The sequence below is a fragment of the Homalodisca vitripennis genome, chromosome 4 (assembly GCF_021130785.1).
Source record: "Homalodisca vitripennis isolate AUS2020 chromosome 4, UT_GWSS_2.1, whole genome shotgun sequence".
Taxonomy (NCBI): Eukaryota; Metazoa; Arthropoda; class Insecta; order Hemiptera; family Cicadellidae; genus Homalodisca; species Homalodisca vitripennis.
This window is the reverse complement of record NC_060210.1, coordinates 193,168,801-193,188,619: the sequence shown is the minus strand read 5'-3', so window position 1 is coordinate 193,188,619 and position 19,819 is coordinate 193,168,801. Positions and strand designations below refer to the sequence as shown.

At 37.1% G+C, this 19,819-nt stretch overlaps 1 protein-coding gene across 1 annotated transcript; it reads left to right on the top strand.

Annotated features, from left to right (window-relative positions):
* The first annotated feature begins 175 nt into the window (after positions 1–175).
* Positions 176–4,080, top strand: LOC124360836. The gene is made up of 3 exons (XM_046814777.1): positions 176–335; positions 2,867–3,061; positions 3,675–4,080. Exons 1-3 carry the CDS (start codon positions 260–262, stop codon positions 4,019–4,021), a joined length of 618 nt encoding a protein of 205 aa, XP_046670733.1. The 5' UTR covers positions 176–259; the 3' UTR covers positions 4,022–4,080.
* Positions 4,081–19,819: the final 15,739 nt, after the last annotated feature.

Genomic DNA, 19,819 nt, shown 5'->3' with positions numbered 1-19,819 from the left:
AAGAAAAAGTGGTAGATGGTAGTTTTGTAGTTATCACCTATTACAAAATGATTCCATAAACGAAATTCCTAACAAGCTAGAATGTAATCACCCAGCTTTTGTTCTAACATGTAAGCTATTGTTACTTGTTAGTTTCTACTGCGACGCCACCACTTGTTTCCTTACGCAGGTGTTCCAAGTTTAACCAGATGTGCAGCTGACTCACTCACAACTGACTGACAGTCTGAATTAGAGTCAGTCGACGTGTTACACGTAAACTATGTACCTCTCTTGTGTGTTTGTAGCAGCCTTGGGGGTGGCCTTGGGCGACCCTTCGGTACCAACTTCTACCAAGGGTGAGCATTACAAATAATGTCATTCATAGACACACCAACACAAACGCTATTTCTGGATATGTACATATAAAATATATATAAAGTACTTAATTAATTACTATCGATAACGTAATAAGAAGTAAGTATTTAGTTTCAAGTTGAATTAAATTTAGACTAATCAGCAATACTAATTAAATGTTTAGTTTTTCAATGGAAAACAAATTTTTATACCCGTATTTCAAACTATAATTTCATGTAGCTTTTATTTTGTACCTCCCGTTAAAACAATTTAAGGCATTATAAAATCTGTTTAGCGCGTAAAATAATTCATCAGAATTTCTTAGTTGTTTGTATACCTAAGGATTGATTAAATAACAAATTGAAACCGAAGATTAATCTGTAAATTACCAGTAAGAAAAGTGAAAAAAATAAGTATAGATTTACGAATAATTTAATTTTAAATATATTCATTTATATTTGAAAGAAATTAAATAAAATCTGTTAGATGCGACGTATTGTTTCACAGAATATATATAATTAGCTCCGACCATCTGTTCGAATTCTTGTAAACATTCATAATTCTCGGTTTGTCCTGGTTTAGTATACTCTATGTTGTAAATATATCCATTTTTTACCAAAATCTTCACATATTTCTAAAAGTCTGTCCAGGTAGAAAACTTAACTGCAAAAAACGCCGTCAAGACTTATGTCAAGTGGATTATCCCAAATTGATGTGGCTAGTATTTCCACAAAAACTACGCATTATAATCTGAACATTTGTAATAAAATCATGAATAATAAATAATCATCAACTATAAACACTCTTTAATTAACAGATACACTATTATTATAATGTATTTATTTATAGGAGTAGGAAGAGATATGCTGAACGTTGAACCTTGGCGTTTTATCTTTGTATATTGTAGAAACCACAAAGAACAATAAAATAAAACTATTTGGACTTACCTATTCGTATTAACTTAAAACGGAAACAAATTTGGACTTAATTATTAGGAAATGCCACACTATCTGTGCACAGTACAAAATTTGGTTTGTATTTTTTTCTGCACACCAGATATTCCTGTGAATACCACAGGTCTCGGTATCCAAGTGTACTACAACTCTAACATCTTATAGAAGTGAGATTTTAAAGCTATACCAATTATAAGAACGATAATTTGAAGAATACTATCAAACTGAACAAAGTGATTTCCTCGTGGAAAGATCTAAACCACTTGCATCTAGCAGATGAATTACTGTAAATAGTTGAAGTAACCCAGTGCGTGTAACAAGTAGGAGTAATATTATTCGATAAGTAAGCAGAGCGAAAGGAATATCTAGAGGTTAACCTGCAAGTCTTGGCGGACGCATTGGTTAAACCCAATATAAATAACATGTGAGCGATGTGAGCCGTGCTACCTAAACCTTTGAACAGACTAATTATCTACTAACTTAACAAAAATGTAATAACTAATTATTTTGAATTTAAATCTTTAGTCGAAAACTCGGTTATTAATATTGATTTTTTAGTGTGGGGCAATTACCTAGCATATTTTCTTGATGTTCCATGAAGAGAACATTTAATTAAAAATTCCTTAAAAATTCAAGCACAAAATGTACCGGTACTTAAGAGACAAATAAAAAACAAAATATTTCCAACTAATGTTAAAGGTTTTAAAATTTGGTAATCTTGAATTGTATAAAAATCACTGATTTTTGGCGTAGAAAACGTAGTACAATGCAATGCAGTAACTGTGAAGATATTAGATATAATATATGTAGTTAACGCCTTCATTTCAGCTCCATACTAAGTGATGATCAGTTGACTAATGTTCTCATATTCCTTATTTAATCCAAGACCATCCTTTTTAAGCTCCGGAACACATGGAAATTTCCATTATATGTCACCTATGATAAAAAAGGAAGATATGATAAAAATACAAATGACTAGGGTCTCCCCTCTCTCATTTCAATAAATAGTATGTTAACTTTGATTTATAATCAGGGAAACGTTTATTGTTCATTTTGATACTACCTATAGGCTCAGTAAAACCATAGGGGTTTTGCAAGGAATTAAGTATTTATAGAGCTACAGATCTCACCAATCTTTAAGTAAACAGGCACACCTCATCGCTTAATATGAAAATATTACCTTTAGTACATCCGTTTTCGGTTATAATAATGGACATGGGAATTTTCTCTTCATCTTTTTAGAGCATCTTAAACCTTACAAGGAAGCCTCTCACTCCAGCAATAACCTTTCGTAATAAACTGTACTTATTGATCAAGTTATCCCTTTACGAGTACTTTGCTTATGACAAACCTGAAAGAGGCATAGGATTCGTAAGCGACCCGTTCAAAGCTCCTGAGAACAATTACAATTATTGAGAACACGATGTCTGGCTTACTAATGTCTACGGTGCAAAACAAATATCAACACTGATATCTTATTAAGGAGAAGCAAAATCATACGTAATTTAAATATCACCTGGTTGTAAATGGAATTGAACTTCTAAAACATATTCCTAAGGGTTAATTAATATTATGTCTAGTGCCGCCGTACGACATGGCGTGTATCATGGGTGAACCAACGGTGTCATGCAGGAGCAGGTGCGGTGTTACCTCCTGGGTGCCCTATTGTGTGGGGGACCATTGTCTCTGCCGAGCTCCGATACAGGAGTCCCACAACGAACTGCACAAGGAACCCGTAGACCCACCCACCACGGAAACACCACCTTCACCAACTGGTATGGATCGTACATTAAATCTCTATTCACTACAAAAGTTCAGGGTGGAAATAGAAGATAAGATGTCCAGATAAGTTAAGACATAACTATGTAATAGGAACTTTTAGCAGATGAGAGCATACAATTTTCGAGTATGATCTGAATTACGATTGTATAGGCTTAACGTACTAAAAGTGCTGCAGTATTTCGGAAATATGAAACAACACTACAATGCTTTTCAAGACACGTGAGTTTTACTTCACCAAATATTAGAGTCGTCCCTTAAAAATTAGCGTTCATCACTTTCTTATGTAATGATATTTAATTTCTGCGTTATCATTGTTTTAGCGAAAAATACATTAAACCAATGTACCATAACCGTGTAGCATAAACATATGTTGTTAAGTTATCATGTTGAATTGGTTTCAGGTTCTTAGTTATCTTGCTTACCTGCCGTTTCAGGCCGTACATAACATCCATATTTGAGCCATGCAGTGGTGCGAATTTAGATTACCACTGGTAGCTTAATGTCCAACTAAATGGACTGAAATTCTCTATGTGAAAAATTGTAAACATAGACGCTATTTAAAACGTTTAATGTGTATACACCAAATACAATTTTGATATTTTCTAGACTATGAATCCCAAGAAAGTGGAGAGCATGACAGAGAACATCACGTATGGTTCTTGTTTGTGAACCTTGGTCGATACTTTGGATACAACAGGAATGAGACCGCTAACTCTACAACTGTCCCAGACACCACCTCAACTCCCTTGCTGTCCAGTTCTGCTGACGTCACGGTTGCCCGTGTGAATACACCTCATGACACAATAATTAATTTCCAGCATGTCTTGGGATTCCTTATTGTCCTTCTTCTATGTTTCCTGATCCTGCTGGAAGTGTTTTCCTTTTATAGGAAGCGCAAGGATAGAAAAAATATTGACAACCTTTTCAAAAACGTCCCAGTTCCAAATAAGTAGATAAACCTAAATACATTACATTGTGAAAAAAATAATTTTGAGAATTAAAAATTATTCATATAAAACGTCTTTGTTTGGATCCTGTGTATTCCTTGCCCCTGGTTTTAAATATTTTATTGTGACTTGTATGTGTTTGAAGATTTATAAATACACTGTTTATTCCACTATCAAAATATCTAAATTAAGAAAAACGTACGAATCAATCATAATTTTAAATGTAAAAAATTAATATTGGTTTAAGTAATATGATTTGAATGTACGGGAAGTGCTAGGTTCCAGCTTTAATCAATTTTTCAATTAAGCTTTAATTGATTAGACACCGATGTCACACGAAGAAAGTTATTTTGTAAGTTGCGATATGTTTATATTACTATCAATATACTGGTTGTAAAAAGTCTCGCACGGGCTTCATAATTCCCGAACGATTACAGATAAAGTAATAAAACTTGGTACATCATTACTGCACTTATAAATATAATTTTTGAAATAACTACCACTTTTGTCATGTCAGGGGAATGCCTCGCAAGAAGGAGTCAGAAGGATCTGACTTCGAAAAGATGATTCTGTAAAACATTACGCTGGATTAAAGTTAGTATTTATTTACTAAGTTTAACTTTCACAACTTGAACCAAAAACAGAATGTTACACCATCTAAACAGGGAATACATTTTAAATGTTCCCAAATTTACAATAACAGGAGTTAACATTTTCTAAAGGCATTTATGGCATTTTAATCTAATAATAGAGACTATTATTTGGATGTACTAATCGACCTATACTCTTACGAAATTTAAAATTTCCTTATACATTCTTTCGGATCATCCCCCTGCATGACAAAAATCTTTTTGTTACTTAAGGTATATTATATGATACTTATGGTTTATACTATAAGTATAAATGTATAGGTGCAGTAATGATGTACCAAGTTCTATTGCTTTAACTATAATCTTTCGGGAATTATTAATCCCGTGCGGGACTTTATTTGCACTCTGTAAAAAAAATAGTAATTCTTTAATTTTATTTTACATTATGTAGAAAGGAATTTATTTGTTGTTGTGTGAAATACGACCACCACTGGGAAATCTTCGTATTAACTTGGGAGGCTACAATAAAGATTACAATGCTTTTATATTTTTTAAAAAGTTAATGTTTTTGGTAACAGAAGGACAAAACCTATAAAAAATGAGATTACTTTAAACCAGAAAAATAATGTGTGTATAATTTCTGGTGGAAAGGTTTTGTAAGTATGGAGTTATTTAAAACGTACAATGTGATGAGGGCTAGGTACTTTATCACCCACCATTGTACTAATGCACCTATATACTCGTAGCGACACCTGTGTCAACTTAACAGCATTGCTCATCATACATTTACTGGCAGCAGTAAGTAGATGCTCTTCTCTTATAAAGTACAAAATATACAAAATAAAATAAAATTACTTGTTCTCTCAAAAATTTTACCTCTAATAATTGTAGCTTTAAACACTTATGTACACGAATAAATAATTCTTAGCAGTTATTAGTTTGGAACTTAATTTTATCATTACCTCAATTACTCAATTAATTTCCAGTAATAACAGAAGGAACTATATTTAATTGAATAACCTAAAATTGGAATCAGAATGATAAAAAATATCTTGGAAAACGTTAAAAATAAAATTACTATTTTATATTACACGATACATAATACAACAAAATCGGAGTATTGTACAACACGCGTTGCGTTACAGTCTGAGAGTCTGTGTACAAATGCAGGTTTGTAGTTCATTTCATTGAAAGCTAATCTTACACAAAATAAATTGTAACATCCCACTGGTAGAAAAGATAAAAATGAGGACACTAAGTAAGTTTTTCATATGCGTCTTATTGTTAATCCACGATTAAATCTACCTTTAATTTAGCCTAATTAATATTTTACATACAAATAATACAAACACATGTTTTATGTGTGTAAAACTTAAAGTTCTCTCATATTTTTTCAATGTTTCAGAGAGTCGTGTAGGGAATATTTTAGGGAGCTTGGATTTATGACTTTGCCCTGCCTCTACATTTTTGAGGTGGTTACGTACTGCAGATCAAGGTGTACTCTGATTCGTGGCAGGGACGTTCACCAATATGAAACAAGAGGCAGGGACAACTATCGAACTCAGCATCACAGACTGGCGTTGTCGCAACATCTACCTCAAGAAGTTGGTGTCAAACTGATCAATAGGCTCCCTGAAAGTATAAACAATTCCAACAATAAAAATCAATTTAAAACTCGTCTAAGACGCCTACTGGTGTCTAGAGCGTTTTACTCTGTCGATGAATTCATGATGAGCCGCTGGGATTTATGAGAGCATAGGATCTGAGGTCAGTGAGAATGTGTTTGAGAGAATGTATGAAGATGTAAGTTTGACTGTGTGTGTGAATGTATAAGGGGTTGCTTATAACTATAATTATAAGGGGTTTCTTGACAATTGCGATGCAATGTTGAATTGTAAAAAAAATGCAATAAAAGATGATTTGATTTGATTTGGTTATAAACATGATAATATGATATGGCCATAAGGTCTGCAGATGGAATTTTGATACAAATATTAATGACGTATTTTTCAGATATTGAATGCGTAATTTTTTAAATATATTTATTACGCTATCACCCCCCCCCACACACACACACGCGCGCACACATACACACACACACACACACACACACACACACACACACACAAATACACCTATATATCTAAATATATATATATAATATATATATATATATATATACAAAATAGTAATTCTTAAATTTTATTTTACATTATGTAGAAAGGAATTTATTTGTTGTTGTATGAAATACGACCACCACTGGGAAATCTTCGTATTAACTTGGGGGGCTACAATAAAGATGCTGGCCTCCCAAGATAGTACATCATGTAAAAGATTTATAATGTTGTAAAATTACACTATGCTTTTATATATATATATGAGAAAACTTTCAATTTCACATCACAGATAACATACATTGCAGTCGAAACCGGGATTGATGTGAGTTATTTAAGCAGTCGTTGATTGCTTTTGCATTACAAATGAGACAGCCATACCGGGTTTAACTGTGCAGAGTAGACTTTTCAGCCATACAGGTTTTGGACACTGTGAAAAAGTGAGGTTTCTTGGCTTAGTATATTGCACCACCTACAGTCAGTACTAACATTATTTAACTCTTGAACTACAATAGATTATCATAAGTTGTAGATATAATTGTCTCAAGGTTTTATTAAATCAAAAAGTATAGGTCCAACACTATTCAAAATACGCTTATAGGGTTCACATATTTTCGTATTTGTAATTTTGGCCTATTCTGAGCACGAGTCTTTTGGATCTCCTCATAAGAATGATTTGTTAGATAAGAACACCTTTTTAATCGTTAGAATATTCCTTAGGCAGTTTCGTAACTCAAGTTCATGAAGCGAAATTAACAGGATTAGAGATGGATGAATTTGTGAGGAAGGTAATCGGTGGTGGGATAATCGGCCCCGACTCAACCTTCTCTATCAGCCTTTCGTTTCCTTCAGTCATACAGGTTTGAAAGAGGGGGGGAAGAGGGGGGGAAAGAGAGAGAGAGAGAGAGAGAGAGAGAGAGAGAGAGAGAGAGAGAGAGAGAGAGGAGATTATACGTTTCTTAACAACGAAGTGCAATTACGAAACCAAAAACTCACTACAGTCCAGGGGCCTAGAGGTGATGCGCATTGAATTCTCTTACCTATATTGATTAGCTGACGCTGTTACCTATGTCTTTCAAGTCTGTTGGTTGATTTTAAGTACATCAACTAAAGTAAGAAATGTAGTTCTAAGAACTCATATCTGATATCCTAAACCCTTTTGATACCCAACCGTACCAAAATTAAAGCAGAGGAACATATCTTAGTTCCTCAGATGAAATCACTGAATTAATTTCACGATACACTAGATTGTATGCACGTATAGTGCAAATTTGTTTTTAATATGTGGAAGATTACTCATTTTATTTTCTTGGTATAGTAGCATAGGCTGATTAGCATTAAAAGTAGAGCCTCTGACATGACCTGAATCTATATATTTAAACTTCAGTAAAGTGGTTACAAAAGCGCGATACCTGTGGGAGTCCACACATTGTCTGGTTCACCCATTGTTGTAATGCAGCAACTGTGAGCCCACTGCACACAATAACACTGACCATGAATGTACAATCAGCCACATCACATCAACTGTTGTCATTCACATCTCCATTACGTGATCTATTGTTCCGTAATAAAACCTGCAGATGCTTTTTGTTCCCAATCATCATTCGCCGCAGCAGCGTATTAAAATTACCAGTATTGGTGCACAAACAGAATTAGCTTTAGCGCAGATATTCCTCAGTTCATTCATTAACCTTTATTACACTTCTGATACGTTATCCCTTGTACAATATAACAGGATAGTATTTGGATATTAAGTGTATCTTCTGTGTACAATTTCTAGAAAGTTTTAGCAATAAATGATTTTCTTGTACATTATTAATTTGATAGTAAACATTATTTTTATTGCGTGAGAGTTAGTAAAACCTAGCACTCAAGTTCGGTTCGTATAACGGATTTTAGTGTTACTAATTCCAATTCTTGTTGTATTTTAATTCACATTATGTTTTTCCATACCCTCCTCTACTCTGAAAACATTACAACAACTACTCATGTATGCACTCATAGTTTACAGACTCATGAAAATTCTTATACTTATTTTGTAGTGATTAGAACGATGACATGGAAATTTTTACATTTTTGCTCTTTTGAAGAATTAATGAACGAACGATGTATGATATTGGATTTTTGGTTTGAGTTAGAGATAGCACAGGTTCAAATCCTCTATGTTACCTTCCAACTATTATTGGTACAAAGGACTTTTCTGTTTAATAAATTCTTGCCCAAGCCATGAGGACGGGCAGAATAAGGCTTAAATAGTGATCAACTTATCCATACAATTTTAGAAATAGGACCAAAGCTCAACAATTTTATGTAACTCCATTATTGATATGTACAATTTGAAAATATACAAAAATGAGTACCTGCCATATATACACTTTTATCTCAGTACTATGTGTAAAAGTTATTACTTGTAGAAAGTTTACGAAACAGAAACTGGCATCGAGGATGACACCTCGAGCGTAAAGGTTAGACGCCATAAACCCGAAATTTTACGTTTATTCACTTGATGGCTTTACTGCGCGGTCCATTAAACTGTCGTAAACAAGAATGATGCTGTTTGTGAATGTGAAAAACATGTTTGAATTTTCAACCAAACAATTCATATTCCAAATAAAATTATTCAGGTCCTTTAATGTTTGTAAAGCAACTGTATTTTGCATATGATATAAAACATATTGACACTCTGACATTGAAGGAGTGTCCAGCCCTAGTATTGTCCAAGTCACGTGACCCTATATCAGTAAAGCTGGCAGCTGTAGTGCTGGTACTTGCTTATTCACATCACAGCTGCTGCGTCAGATCCGTCAAACTGTCATAAAACACGGTATTAACATGAAGTCTAAGATTCTATATTGAATAAAAATATTGTAGTTAAAAATTAATATTAAATGACAGAATTAGTTCCTGGATTTTAAAAACAAGGAAATGCATTTCTCTTAAACAAATACTCTTTTCTAATGTATAATTCAGTGCTATACAAAATTAAATGTCATTATGTATGTCGCTCTAACAATACATATATTATATATATATATATATATATATATATATATATATATATATATATATATTTTGTATTTGAAACTAAGTTATCTACTATTCATTTTGAAAGTTGAAATTGGAGTTTTTAGTTAAATATTATGAATCAATATATGTTTAGGATAAATTGTTCGCAATGTTTGTTCTTACATCAAGGGAAAGAATTCTCGAGCTTAGTTTAAATACTGAATAATATAGGCCTATTTAATTTTGCTTGTTAAACTTTAAACTTTACTTCCTGGAATCTACATATTGCATTAAACAGAATTTTTCCTTTTTGGGATACTCAGTAGACACGATGCATGAATCTCATCTCTCTGGAATTCTCAAATGAGATTCGATTCCTGAATTCCGGGACTTCATTGACTAGGTTACTATGTAACCTTCTTTGTTCCTTTTTCCTTGTTCCTTTGAGATAGTGAAACTTTTACCCTCTTAAAGTGAATATCAAGAATTGATTTGAATACCTATTAATGTGTTGAGCAAATCCTTGGTTCTATCTTTTCAGGTATTATAGTTTTGTCATTAAAATAATATTGTAGTTATTTTACATGCTGGAAAGTCAATTATTCACCAGATATACTTTCTCTAATAATATGAAAGTTAATTGTATATTACGATCAATTGTGGTTTAAAAATATACAGTAGTCTAATTGGTTGATTTTTAATTTTTAAATAAAACTTCATACATTTAACAGTAATAAGGTATGAGTGTAAAATTCTGTAGTCCAATCTGAAAACAAGCACTTCACGTAACAGGTACACAGTAAAGCTCATTAAAGTTATACAGAATACCTGAATGTAACTGATTACGTTAATCTCACTATTGTATACATAATTCAACTAGTCACTAAGCTCGCTTCGTGATCAACAAGATGTACAGCGCCATAAAAGCAGACATCAGCCGCTAAGTTGTCTATACCAGTCACGTATTATCGTTGTGATCACCCCAACAGCTGATGGTTTATTATCTACCGATACACATAAATACGGCATCCCATAAATTCAGCTGTACGAAATATGTTTGGTCATCTTTATTGTGAGCACTAACCAGATAATGTAACTCGTTTTTGTATGCCAATTGAATACCCACGAATTATTCAGTGATAATATCACACATTTAGTATTATTTCAGTGTTGAAATGCTTACGTTTTGTGTATAACTAAATATTTTGTAACTAAAACTGAAGTCCTTTTAAAACGGTTTTAATTGCCAAATAACCAGTCAAGCTATAATTACGTAAATTTTTCTTTTTTTTGTCAAAATTAATTTTAAAGTAAACCAATATATGAAGAATACAATTCTATGTAATTAAAAATATCAGATTGTAAGGCAGTGCGTTTAATTTTAACAACTTTGTATTTTAGTTGTTAAGTCCTTTCAATCTATTAATCAAGAGAAAATGTTTATCCCGAAGAGGTTTTTTCATGAAAATCTATTCTTTATATTATTACTTACATATTTCCACTGACGATGCTTTGAAACATAAAAGATTAAAAGGAAATATACTAACCATTTCTAATCAATACCTGAGATATATTAGCTTTGCTGTAGAGAGACATCTTCAGTTTCAGGCCAAATAATGTTCAAACGAAACTACCAGAAGCAAAATTGCACACACGCAAAAATAATCGTGAGTAAAGGGGAAGGACTATATCGTGTTTGGATGAATACCAATGAGTGATGTCAACAAACGATAATTATCGTTTCTTGGTCACATTTACCAATGATTAGCTAAGCTCCAGGCAATTACGACACATCTTTACATATCCGTCTCCCTCTGCTCTCATTTTATAAGCTGTTGTGCATGATAGGCTCTGGAAATCTCGTTTTACTATCTGTAGATACGATTTGGCTCTCCACAGAGAGGAAATAATGTTTCCACAAGGTTCTAATTACTCTAGCAATGTTTCAACACATAAAATAAATAAAGTATTGTAGCTTGCTTAAGTGTTAAACTTACACAAATGTTATTAATATGCTGTATATAATTATAAAATAAAAATGATAGCTCCTAATATAAAAAATTTGTTTTATTATCAATTACCTACAAACAATCAGTGCAATCGGTTTTTGGTTTGAACGATTATTTACTACTTCTTTCTAATCTCAATCTCAGCATATGTATATATATTATAGCAGGGAGTAGTTATTATTTAAAGAACCAAAAACATTATTGAAATATAATATTACAACATTAAGTGTTTAATTGGTGTTTTTTGCAAATACAAGACATATCCATCCCACAGTTATCATTCATATACATATTCATTCATATAGGAGATTTTCTTGTTTCCTACTTGAATTCTTCTGAATTCTGTTTCAAATGCGAAAAAATCTTTGTTGAATGAGGACATTTTTATTGATATCGCTGTTTTCATAAAATGTGTCAGTAACCAAAATTATATTTAAATTTTAATAATAATTTTTCACTATATTACACATTGAATATGAAATTGTGTTTACGTTTCATTACTTCATGCTCATTTCATTAAACTTAAATAGGCGTTAAATATGCTACCTTGCTCTCAAGATAAAGCATTAAAAATGGTGGCAGAGAGTAAAGACCATATATATTCTTAAAATATATTTAAAATTGTGGCAAAACATTAAAAGCAAATCTCTAGTTTATCTGAAATATCTTCGGTGGTAGTAATGTGTCCCCATCGTGGTAATGTACTTCGGGAAAATATTTAAATAAATTTAGAAGCAACTAAGACAAGTGTGGATTTAGATTACAGATTGTCCGCTTGCAGCAGAGCAGGATTCAACAAATCCCAAAGCTTTCTCGTAATCCTTCAACGCTCGAGGTCTGTGGTTTATACACAACTGAGTAGAGCACAAGGCTCGACATAACAAAGCTGTGTATCATAGCATGTTACTAGCAGACTGGATTCAAAAAATCCCACAAATTTCTCGTAATCCTTCCCCGCTCGAGGTCTGTGGTTTATACACAACTGAGTAGAGCACAAGGCTCGACATAACAAAGCTGTGTGTAATAGTACGGCAGCAGGAGATTAGATTCAACAAATCCCACAGCTTTCCCGTAATCCTTCCCCGCTTTAGGTCTGTGGTTTATACACAATCGAGTAGAGCACAAGGCTAGACATAACAAAGCTGTGTATCATAGCACGTTAGTAGCAGACTGGATTCAAAAAATCCCACAGCTTTCTCGTAATCCTTCCCCGCTCGAGGTCTGTGGTTTATACACAACTGAGTAGAGCACAAGGCTCGACATAACAAAGCTGTGTATCATAGCACGTTAGCAGCAGACTGGATTCAACAAATCCCACAGCTTTCTCGTAATCCTTCCCCGCTCGAGGTCTGTGGTTTATACACAACTGAGTAGAGCACAAGGCTCGACAACATAACAAAGCAGTGTAGCTGTGTATCGTTAGTAGTAGCAGACTGGATTCAAAAAATCCCACAGCTTTCTCGTAATCCTTTTCCCGCTCGAGGTCTGTGGTTTATACACAACAACTGAGTAGAGCACAAGGCTCGACATAACAAAGCTGTGTGTAATAGTACGGCAGCAGGAGATTAGATTCAACAAATCCCACAGCTTTCCCGTAATCCTTCCCCGCTTTAGGTCTGTGGTTTATACACAATCGAGTAGAGCAACAAGGCTAGACATAACAAAGCTGTGTATCATAGCACGTTAGTAGCAGCCTGGATTCAAAAAATCCCACAGCTTTCTCGTAATCCTTCCCCGCTCGAGGGTCTGTGGGTTTATACAGAACTGAGTAGAGAACAAGGCTCGACATAACAAAGCTGTGTATCATAGCATGTTACTAGCAGACTGGATTCAAAAAAATCCCACAAATTTCTCGTAATCCCTTCCCCGCTCGAGGTCTGTGGTTTATACACAACTGAGTAGAGCACAAGGCTCGACATAACAAAGCTGTGTGTAATAGTACGGCAGCAGGAGATTAGATTCAACAAATCCCACAGCTTTCCGTAATCCTTCCCCGCTTTAGGTCTGTGGTTTATACACAATCGAGTAGAGCACAAGGCTAGACATAACAAAGCTGTGTATCATAGCACGTTAGCAGCAGACTGGATTCAACAATTCCCACAGCTTTCTCGTATCCTTCCCCGCTCAAGGTCTTGGTTTATACACAATCGAGTAGAGCACAAGGGCTCGATATATCAAAGCTGTTTATCATATCACGTTAGCAGCAGACTGGATTCAACAAATCCCACAGTTTCTCGTAATCCTTCCCGCTCCAGGTCTGTGGTTTATACAGAACTGAGTAGAGAACAAGGCTCGACATAACAAAGCTGTGTATCATAGCATGTTACTAGCAGACTGGATTCAAAATATCGCACAAATTTCTCGTAATCCTTCCCCGCTCGAGGTCTGTGGTTTATACACAACTGAGTAGAGCACAAGGCTCGACATAACAAAGCTGTGTGTAATAGTACGGCAGCAGGAGATTAAGATTCAAACAAATCCCACAGCTCTCTCGTAATCCTTCCCCGCTCGAGGTCTTGGTTTATACACAACTGAGTAGAGCACAAGGCTCGACATAACAAAGCTGTGTATCATAGCATGTTATAGCAGACTGGATTCAAAATATCGCACAAATTTCTCGTAATCCTTCCCCGCTCGAGGTCTGTGGTTTATACACAACTGAGTAGAGCACAAGGCTCGACATAACAAAGCTGTGTGTAATAGTACGTTAGCAGGAGATTAGATTCAACAAATCCCCACAGCTCTCTCGTAAATCCTTCCCGCTCAGGTCTTGGTTTATACACAACTGAGTAGAGCACAAGGCTCGACATAACAAAGCTGTTTAATCATAGCACGTTAGCAAGCAGACTGGATTCAACAAATCCCACAGCTCTCTGGTAATCCTTCCCCACTCGAGGTCTGTGGTTTATACACAACTGAGTAGAGCACAAGGCTCGACATTACAAAGCTGTGAATCATAGCACGTTAGCAGCAGACTGGATTCAACAAATATCACAGCTTTCTCGTAATCCTTCCCCGCTCGAGGGACTGTGGTTTATAGACAATCGAGTAGTGCACAAGGCTCGACATAACAAAGCTGTGTATCATAGTACGTTAGCAGCAGACTGGATTCAACAAATCCCACAGCTTTCTCGTAATCCTTCCCCGCTCGAGGTCTGTGGTTTATACACAACCGAGTAGAACACAATGGCTCGACATAACAAAGCTGTGTATAATAGTACGTCAGCAGGAGATTGGATTCAACAAATCCCACAGCTCTCTCGTAATCCTTCCCCGCTCGAGGTCTGTGGTTTTATACACAACTGAGTAGAGCACAAGGCTCGACATAACAAAGCTGTGTATCATAGTACGTTAGCAGCAGACTGGATTCAACAAATCCCACAGCTTTCTCGTAATCCTTCCCCGCTCGAGGTCTTGGTTTATACACAATCGAGTAGAGCACAAGAGCTCGACATAAAAAAGCCGTTTATCATTGTACGTTAGCAGCAGACTGGATCAACAAATCCCACAGCTTTCTCGTAATCTTTCCACGCTCGAGGTCTTGGTTTATACACAATCGAGTAGAGCACAAGGCTCGATATATCAAAGCTGTGTATCATAGCACGTTTAGCAGCAGACTGGAGTCAACAAATCTCACAGCTTTTCTCTTAATTCTTCCCCGCTCGAGGTCTGTGGTTTATACACAACTGAATAGAGCACAAGGCTCGACATAACAAAGCTGTGAATCATAGCACGTTAGCAGCAGAGCAGGATTCAACAAATCTCACAGCTTTCTTGTAATCCTTCCCTGCTCGAGGTCTGTGGTTTATACACAACTGAGTAGAGCACAAGGCTCGACATAACAAAGCTGTGTATCATAGTACGTTAGCAGCAGACTGGATTCAACAATTCCCACAGCTTTCTCGTAATCCTTCCCCGCTCGAGGTCTTGGTTTTATATACAATCGAGTAGAGCACAAGGCTCGATATATCAAAGCTGTTTATCATATAACGTTAGCAGCAGACGGGATTCAACAAATCCCACAGTTTTCTCTTAATCCTTCCCCGCTCGAGGTCTGTGATTTATACAGAACTGAGTAGAGAACAATGCTCGACATAACAAAGCTGTGTATCATAGCACGTTAGTAGCAGACTGGATTCAAAAAATCCCACATCTTTCTCGTAATCCTTCCCCGCTCGAGGTCTGTGGTTTATTCACAACTGAGTAGAGCACAAGGCTCGACATAACAAAGCTGTGTGTAATAGTACGTCAGCAGGAGATTAGATTAAAAAAATCCCACAGCTCTCTCGTAATCCTTCCCCGCTCGGGGTCTCTGTGGTTTATACACAACTGAGTAGAGCACAAGGCTCGACATAACAAAGCTGTGTATCATAGCACGTTAGCAGCAGACTGGATTCAACAAATCCGACAGCTCTCTCGTAATCCTTCCCCGCTCGAGGTCTGTGGTTTATACACAACTGAGTAGAGCACAAGGCTCGACATACAAAGCTGTGAATCATAGCACGTTAGCAGCAGACTGGATTCAACAAATATCACAGCTTTCTCGTAATACTTCCCCGCTCGAGGTCTGTGGTTTATAGACAATCGAGTAGAGCACAAGGCTCGACATAACAAAGCTGTGTATCATAGCAAGTTAGCAGCAGACTGGATTCAACAAATCCCACAGCTTTCTCGTAATCCTTCCCCGCTCTAGGTCTGTGGTTTATACACAATCGAGTAGAGCACAAGGCTAGACATAACAAAGCTGTGTATCATAGCACGTTAGCAGCAGACTGGATTCAACAATCCCACAGCTTTCTCGTAATCTTTCCACGCTCGAGGTCTTGGTTATATACACAATCGAGTAGAGCACAAGGCTCGATATATCAAAGCTGTGTATCATAGCACGTTAGCAGCAGACTGGAGTCAACAAATCTCACAACTTTCTCTTAATCCTTCCCCGCTCGAGGTCTGTGGTTTATACACAACTGAATAGAGCACAAGGCTCGACATAACAAAGCTGTGAATCATAGCACGTTAGCAGCAGAGCAGGATTCAACAAATCTCACAGCTTTTTTGTAATCCTTCCCCGCTCGAGGTCTGTGGTTTATATACACAACTGAGTAGAGCACAAGGCTCGACATAACAAAGCTGTGTATCATAGTACGTTAGCAGCAGACTGGATTCAACAATTCCCACAGCTTTTCTCGTAATCCTTCCCCGCTCGAGGTCTTGGTTTATATACAATCGAGTAGAGCACAAGGCTCGATATATCAAAGCTGTTTATCATATAACGTTAGCAGCAGACGGGATTCAACAAATCCCACAGTTTTCTCTTAATCCTTCCCCGCTCGAGGTCTGTGATTTTATACAGAACTGAGTAGAGAAACAAGGCTCGACATAACAAAGCTGTGTATCATAGCACGTTAGTAGCAGACTGGATTCAAAAAATCCCACATCTTTCTCGTAATCCTTCCCCGCTCGAGGTCTGTGGTTTATTCACAACTGAGTAGAGCACAAGGCTCGACATAACAAAGCTGTGTATCATAGCACGTTAGCAGCAGACTGGATTCAACAAATCCCACAGCTTTCTCGTAATCCTTCCCCGCTCGAGGTCTGTGGTTTATACACAACTGAGTAGAGCACAAGGCTCGACATAACAAAGCTGTGTATCATAGCACGTTAGCAGCAGACTGGATTCAACAAATCCCACAGCTTTCTCGTAATCCTTCCCCGCTCGAGGTCTGTGGTTTATACACAACTGAGTAGAGCACAAGGCTCGACATAACAAAGCTGTGTATCATAGCACGTTAGCAGCAGACTGGATTCAACAAATCCCACAGCTTTCTCGTAATCCTTCCCCGCTCTAGGTCTGTGGTTTATACACAATCGAGTAGAGCACAAGGCTAGACATAACAAAGCTGTGTATCATAGCACGTTAGCAGCAGACTGGATTCAACAAATCCCACAGCTTTCTCGTAATCCTTCCACGCTCGAGGTCTGTGGTTTATACACAATCGAGTAGAGCACAAGGCTCGACATAACAAAGCTGTGTATCATAGCACGTTAGCAGCAGACTGGATTCAACAAATCCCACAGCTTTCTCGTAATCCTTCCCCGCTCGAGGTCTGTGGTTTATACACAACTGAGTAGAGCACAACATAACAAAGCTGTGTATCATAGCACGTTAGCAGCAGACTGGATTCAACAAATCCCACAGCTTTCTCGTAATCCTTCCCCGCTCGAGGTCTGTGGTTTATACACAATCGAGTAGAGCACAAGGCTCGACATAACAAAGCTGTGTATCATAGCACGTTAGCAGCAGACTGGATTCAACAAATCCCACAGCTTTCTCGTAATCCTTCCCCGCTCGAGGTCTGTGGTTTATACACAAATCTCACAAAGCTGTGTATCATAGCACGTTAGCCTCCCCACAGCTTTCTCGTAATCCTTCCCCGCTCGAGGTCTTGGTTTATATACAATCGAGTAGAGCACAAGGCTCGATATATCAAAGCTGTTTATCATATAACGTTAGCAGCAGACGGGATTCAACAAATCCCACAGTTTTTTCTCTTAATCCTTCCCCGCTCGAGGTCTGTGATTTATACAGAACTGAGTAGAGAACAAGGCTCGACATAACAAAGCTGTGTATCATAGCACGTTAGCAGCAGACTGGATTCAAAAAATCCCACAGCTTTCTCGTAATCCTTCCCCGCTCGAGGTCTGTGGTTTATTCACAACTGAGTAGAGCACAAGGCTCGACATAACAAAGCTGTGTATCATAGCACGTTAGCAGCAGACTGGATTCAACAAATCCCACAGCTTTCTCGTAATCCTTCCCCGCTCGAGGTCTGTGGTTTATACACAACTGAGTAGAGCACAAGGCTCGACATAACAAAGCTGTGTATCATAGCACGTTAGCAGCAGACTGGATTCAACAAATCCCACAGCTTTCTCGTAATCCTTCCCTGCTCGAGGTCTGTGGTTTATACACAACTGAGTAGAGCACAAGGCTCGACATAACAAAGCTGTGTATCATAGCACGTTAGCAGCAGACTGGATTCAACAAATCCCACAGCTTTCTCGTAATCCTTCCCGCTCGAGGTCTGTGGTTTATACACAACTGAGTAGAGCACAAGGCTCGACATAACAAAGCTGTGTATCATAGCACGTTAGCAGCAGACTGGATTCAACAAATCCCACAGCTTTCTCGTAATCCTTCCCCGCTCGAGGTCTGTGGTTTATACACAACTGAGTAGAGCACAAGGCTCGACATAACAAAGCTGTGTATCATAGCACGTTAGCAGCAGACTGGATTCAACAAATCCCACAGCTTTCTCGTAATCCTTCCCCGCTCGAGGTCTGTGGTTTATACACAACTGAGTAGAGCACAAGGCTCGACATAACAAAGCTGTGTATCATAGTACGTTAGCAGCAGACTGGATTCAACAAATCCCACAGCTTTCTCGTAATCCTTCCCTGCTCGAGGTCTGTGGTTTATACACAACTGAGTAGAGCACAAGGCTCGACATAACAAAGCTGTGTATCATAGCACGTTAGCAGCAGACTGGATTCAACAAATCCCACAGCTTTCTCGTAATCCTTCCCCGCTCGAGGTCTGTGGTTTATACACAATCGAGTAGAGCACAAGGCTCGACATAAAAAAGCCGTGAATCATAGCACGTTAGCAGCAGAGCAGGATTCAACAAATATCACAGCTCTCTCGTAATCCTTCCCCGCTCGAGGTCTGTGGTTTATACACAACTGAGTAGAGCACAAGGCTCGACATAACAAATCTGTGTATCATAGTACGTTAGCAGCAGACTGGATTCAACAAATCCCACAGCTTTCTCGTAATCCTTCCCCGCTCGTGGTCTTGGTTTATACACAATCGAGTAGAGCACAAGGCTCGATATATCAAAGCTGTGTATCATAGCACGTTAGCAGCAGACTGGAATCAACAAATCTCACAGCTTTCTCTTAATAATCCTTCCCCGCTCGAGGTCTGTGGTTTATACACAACTGAGTAGAGCACAAGGCTCGACATTACAAAGCTGTGAATCATAGCACGTTAGCAGCAGAGCAGGATTCAACAAATCTCACAGC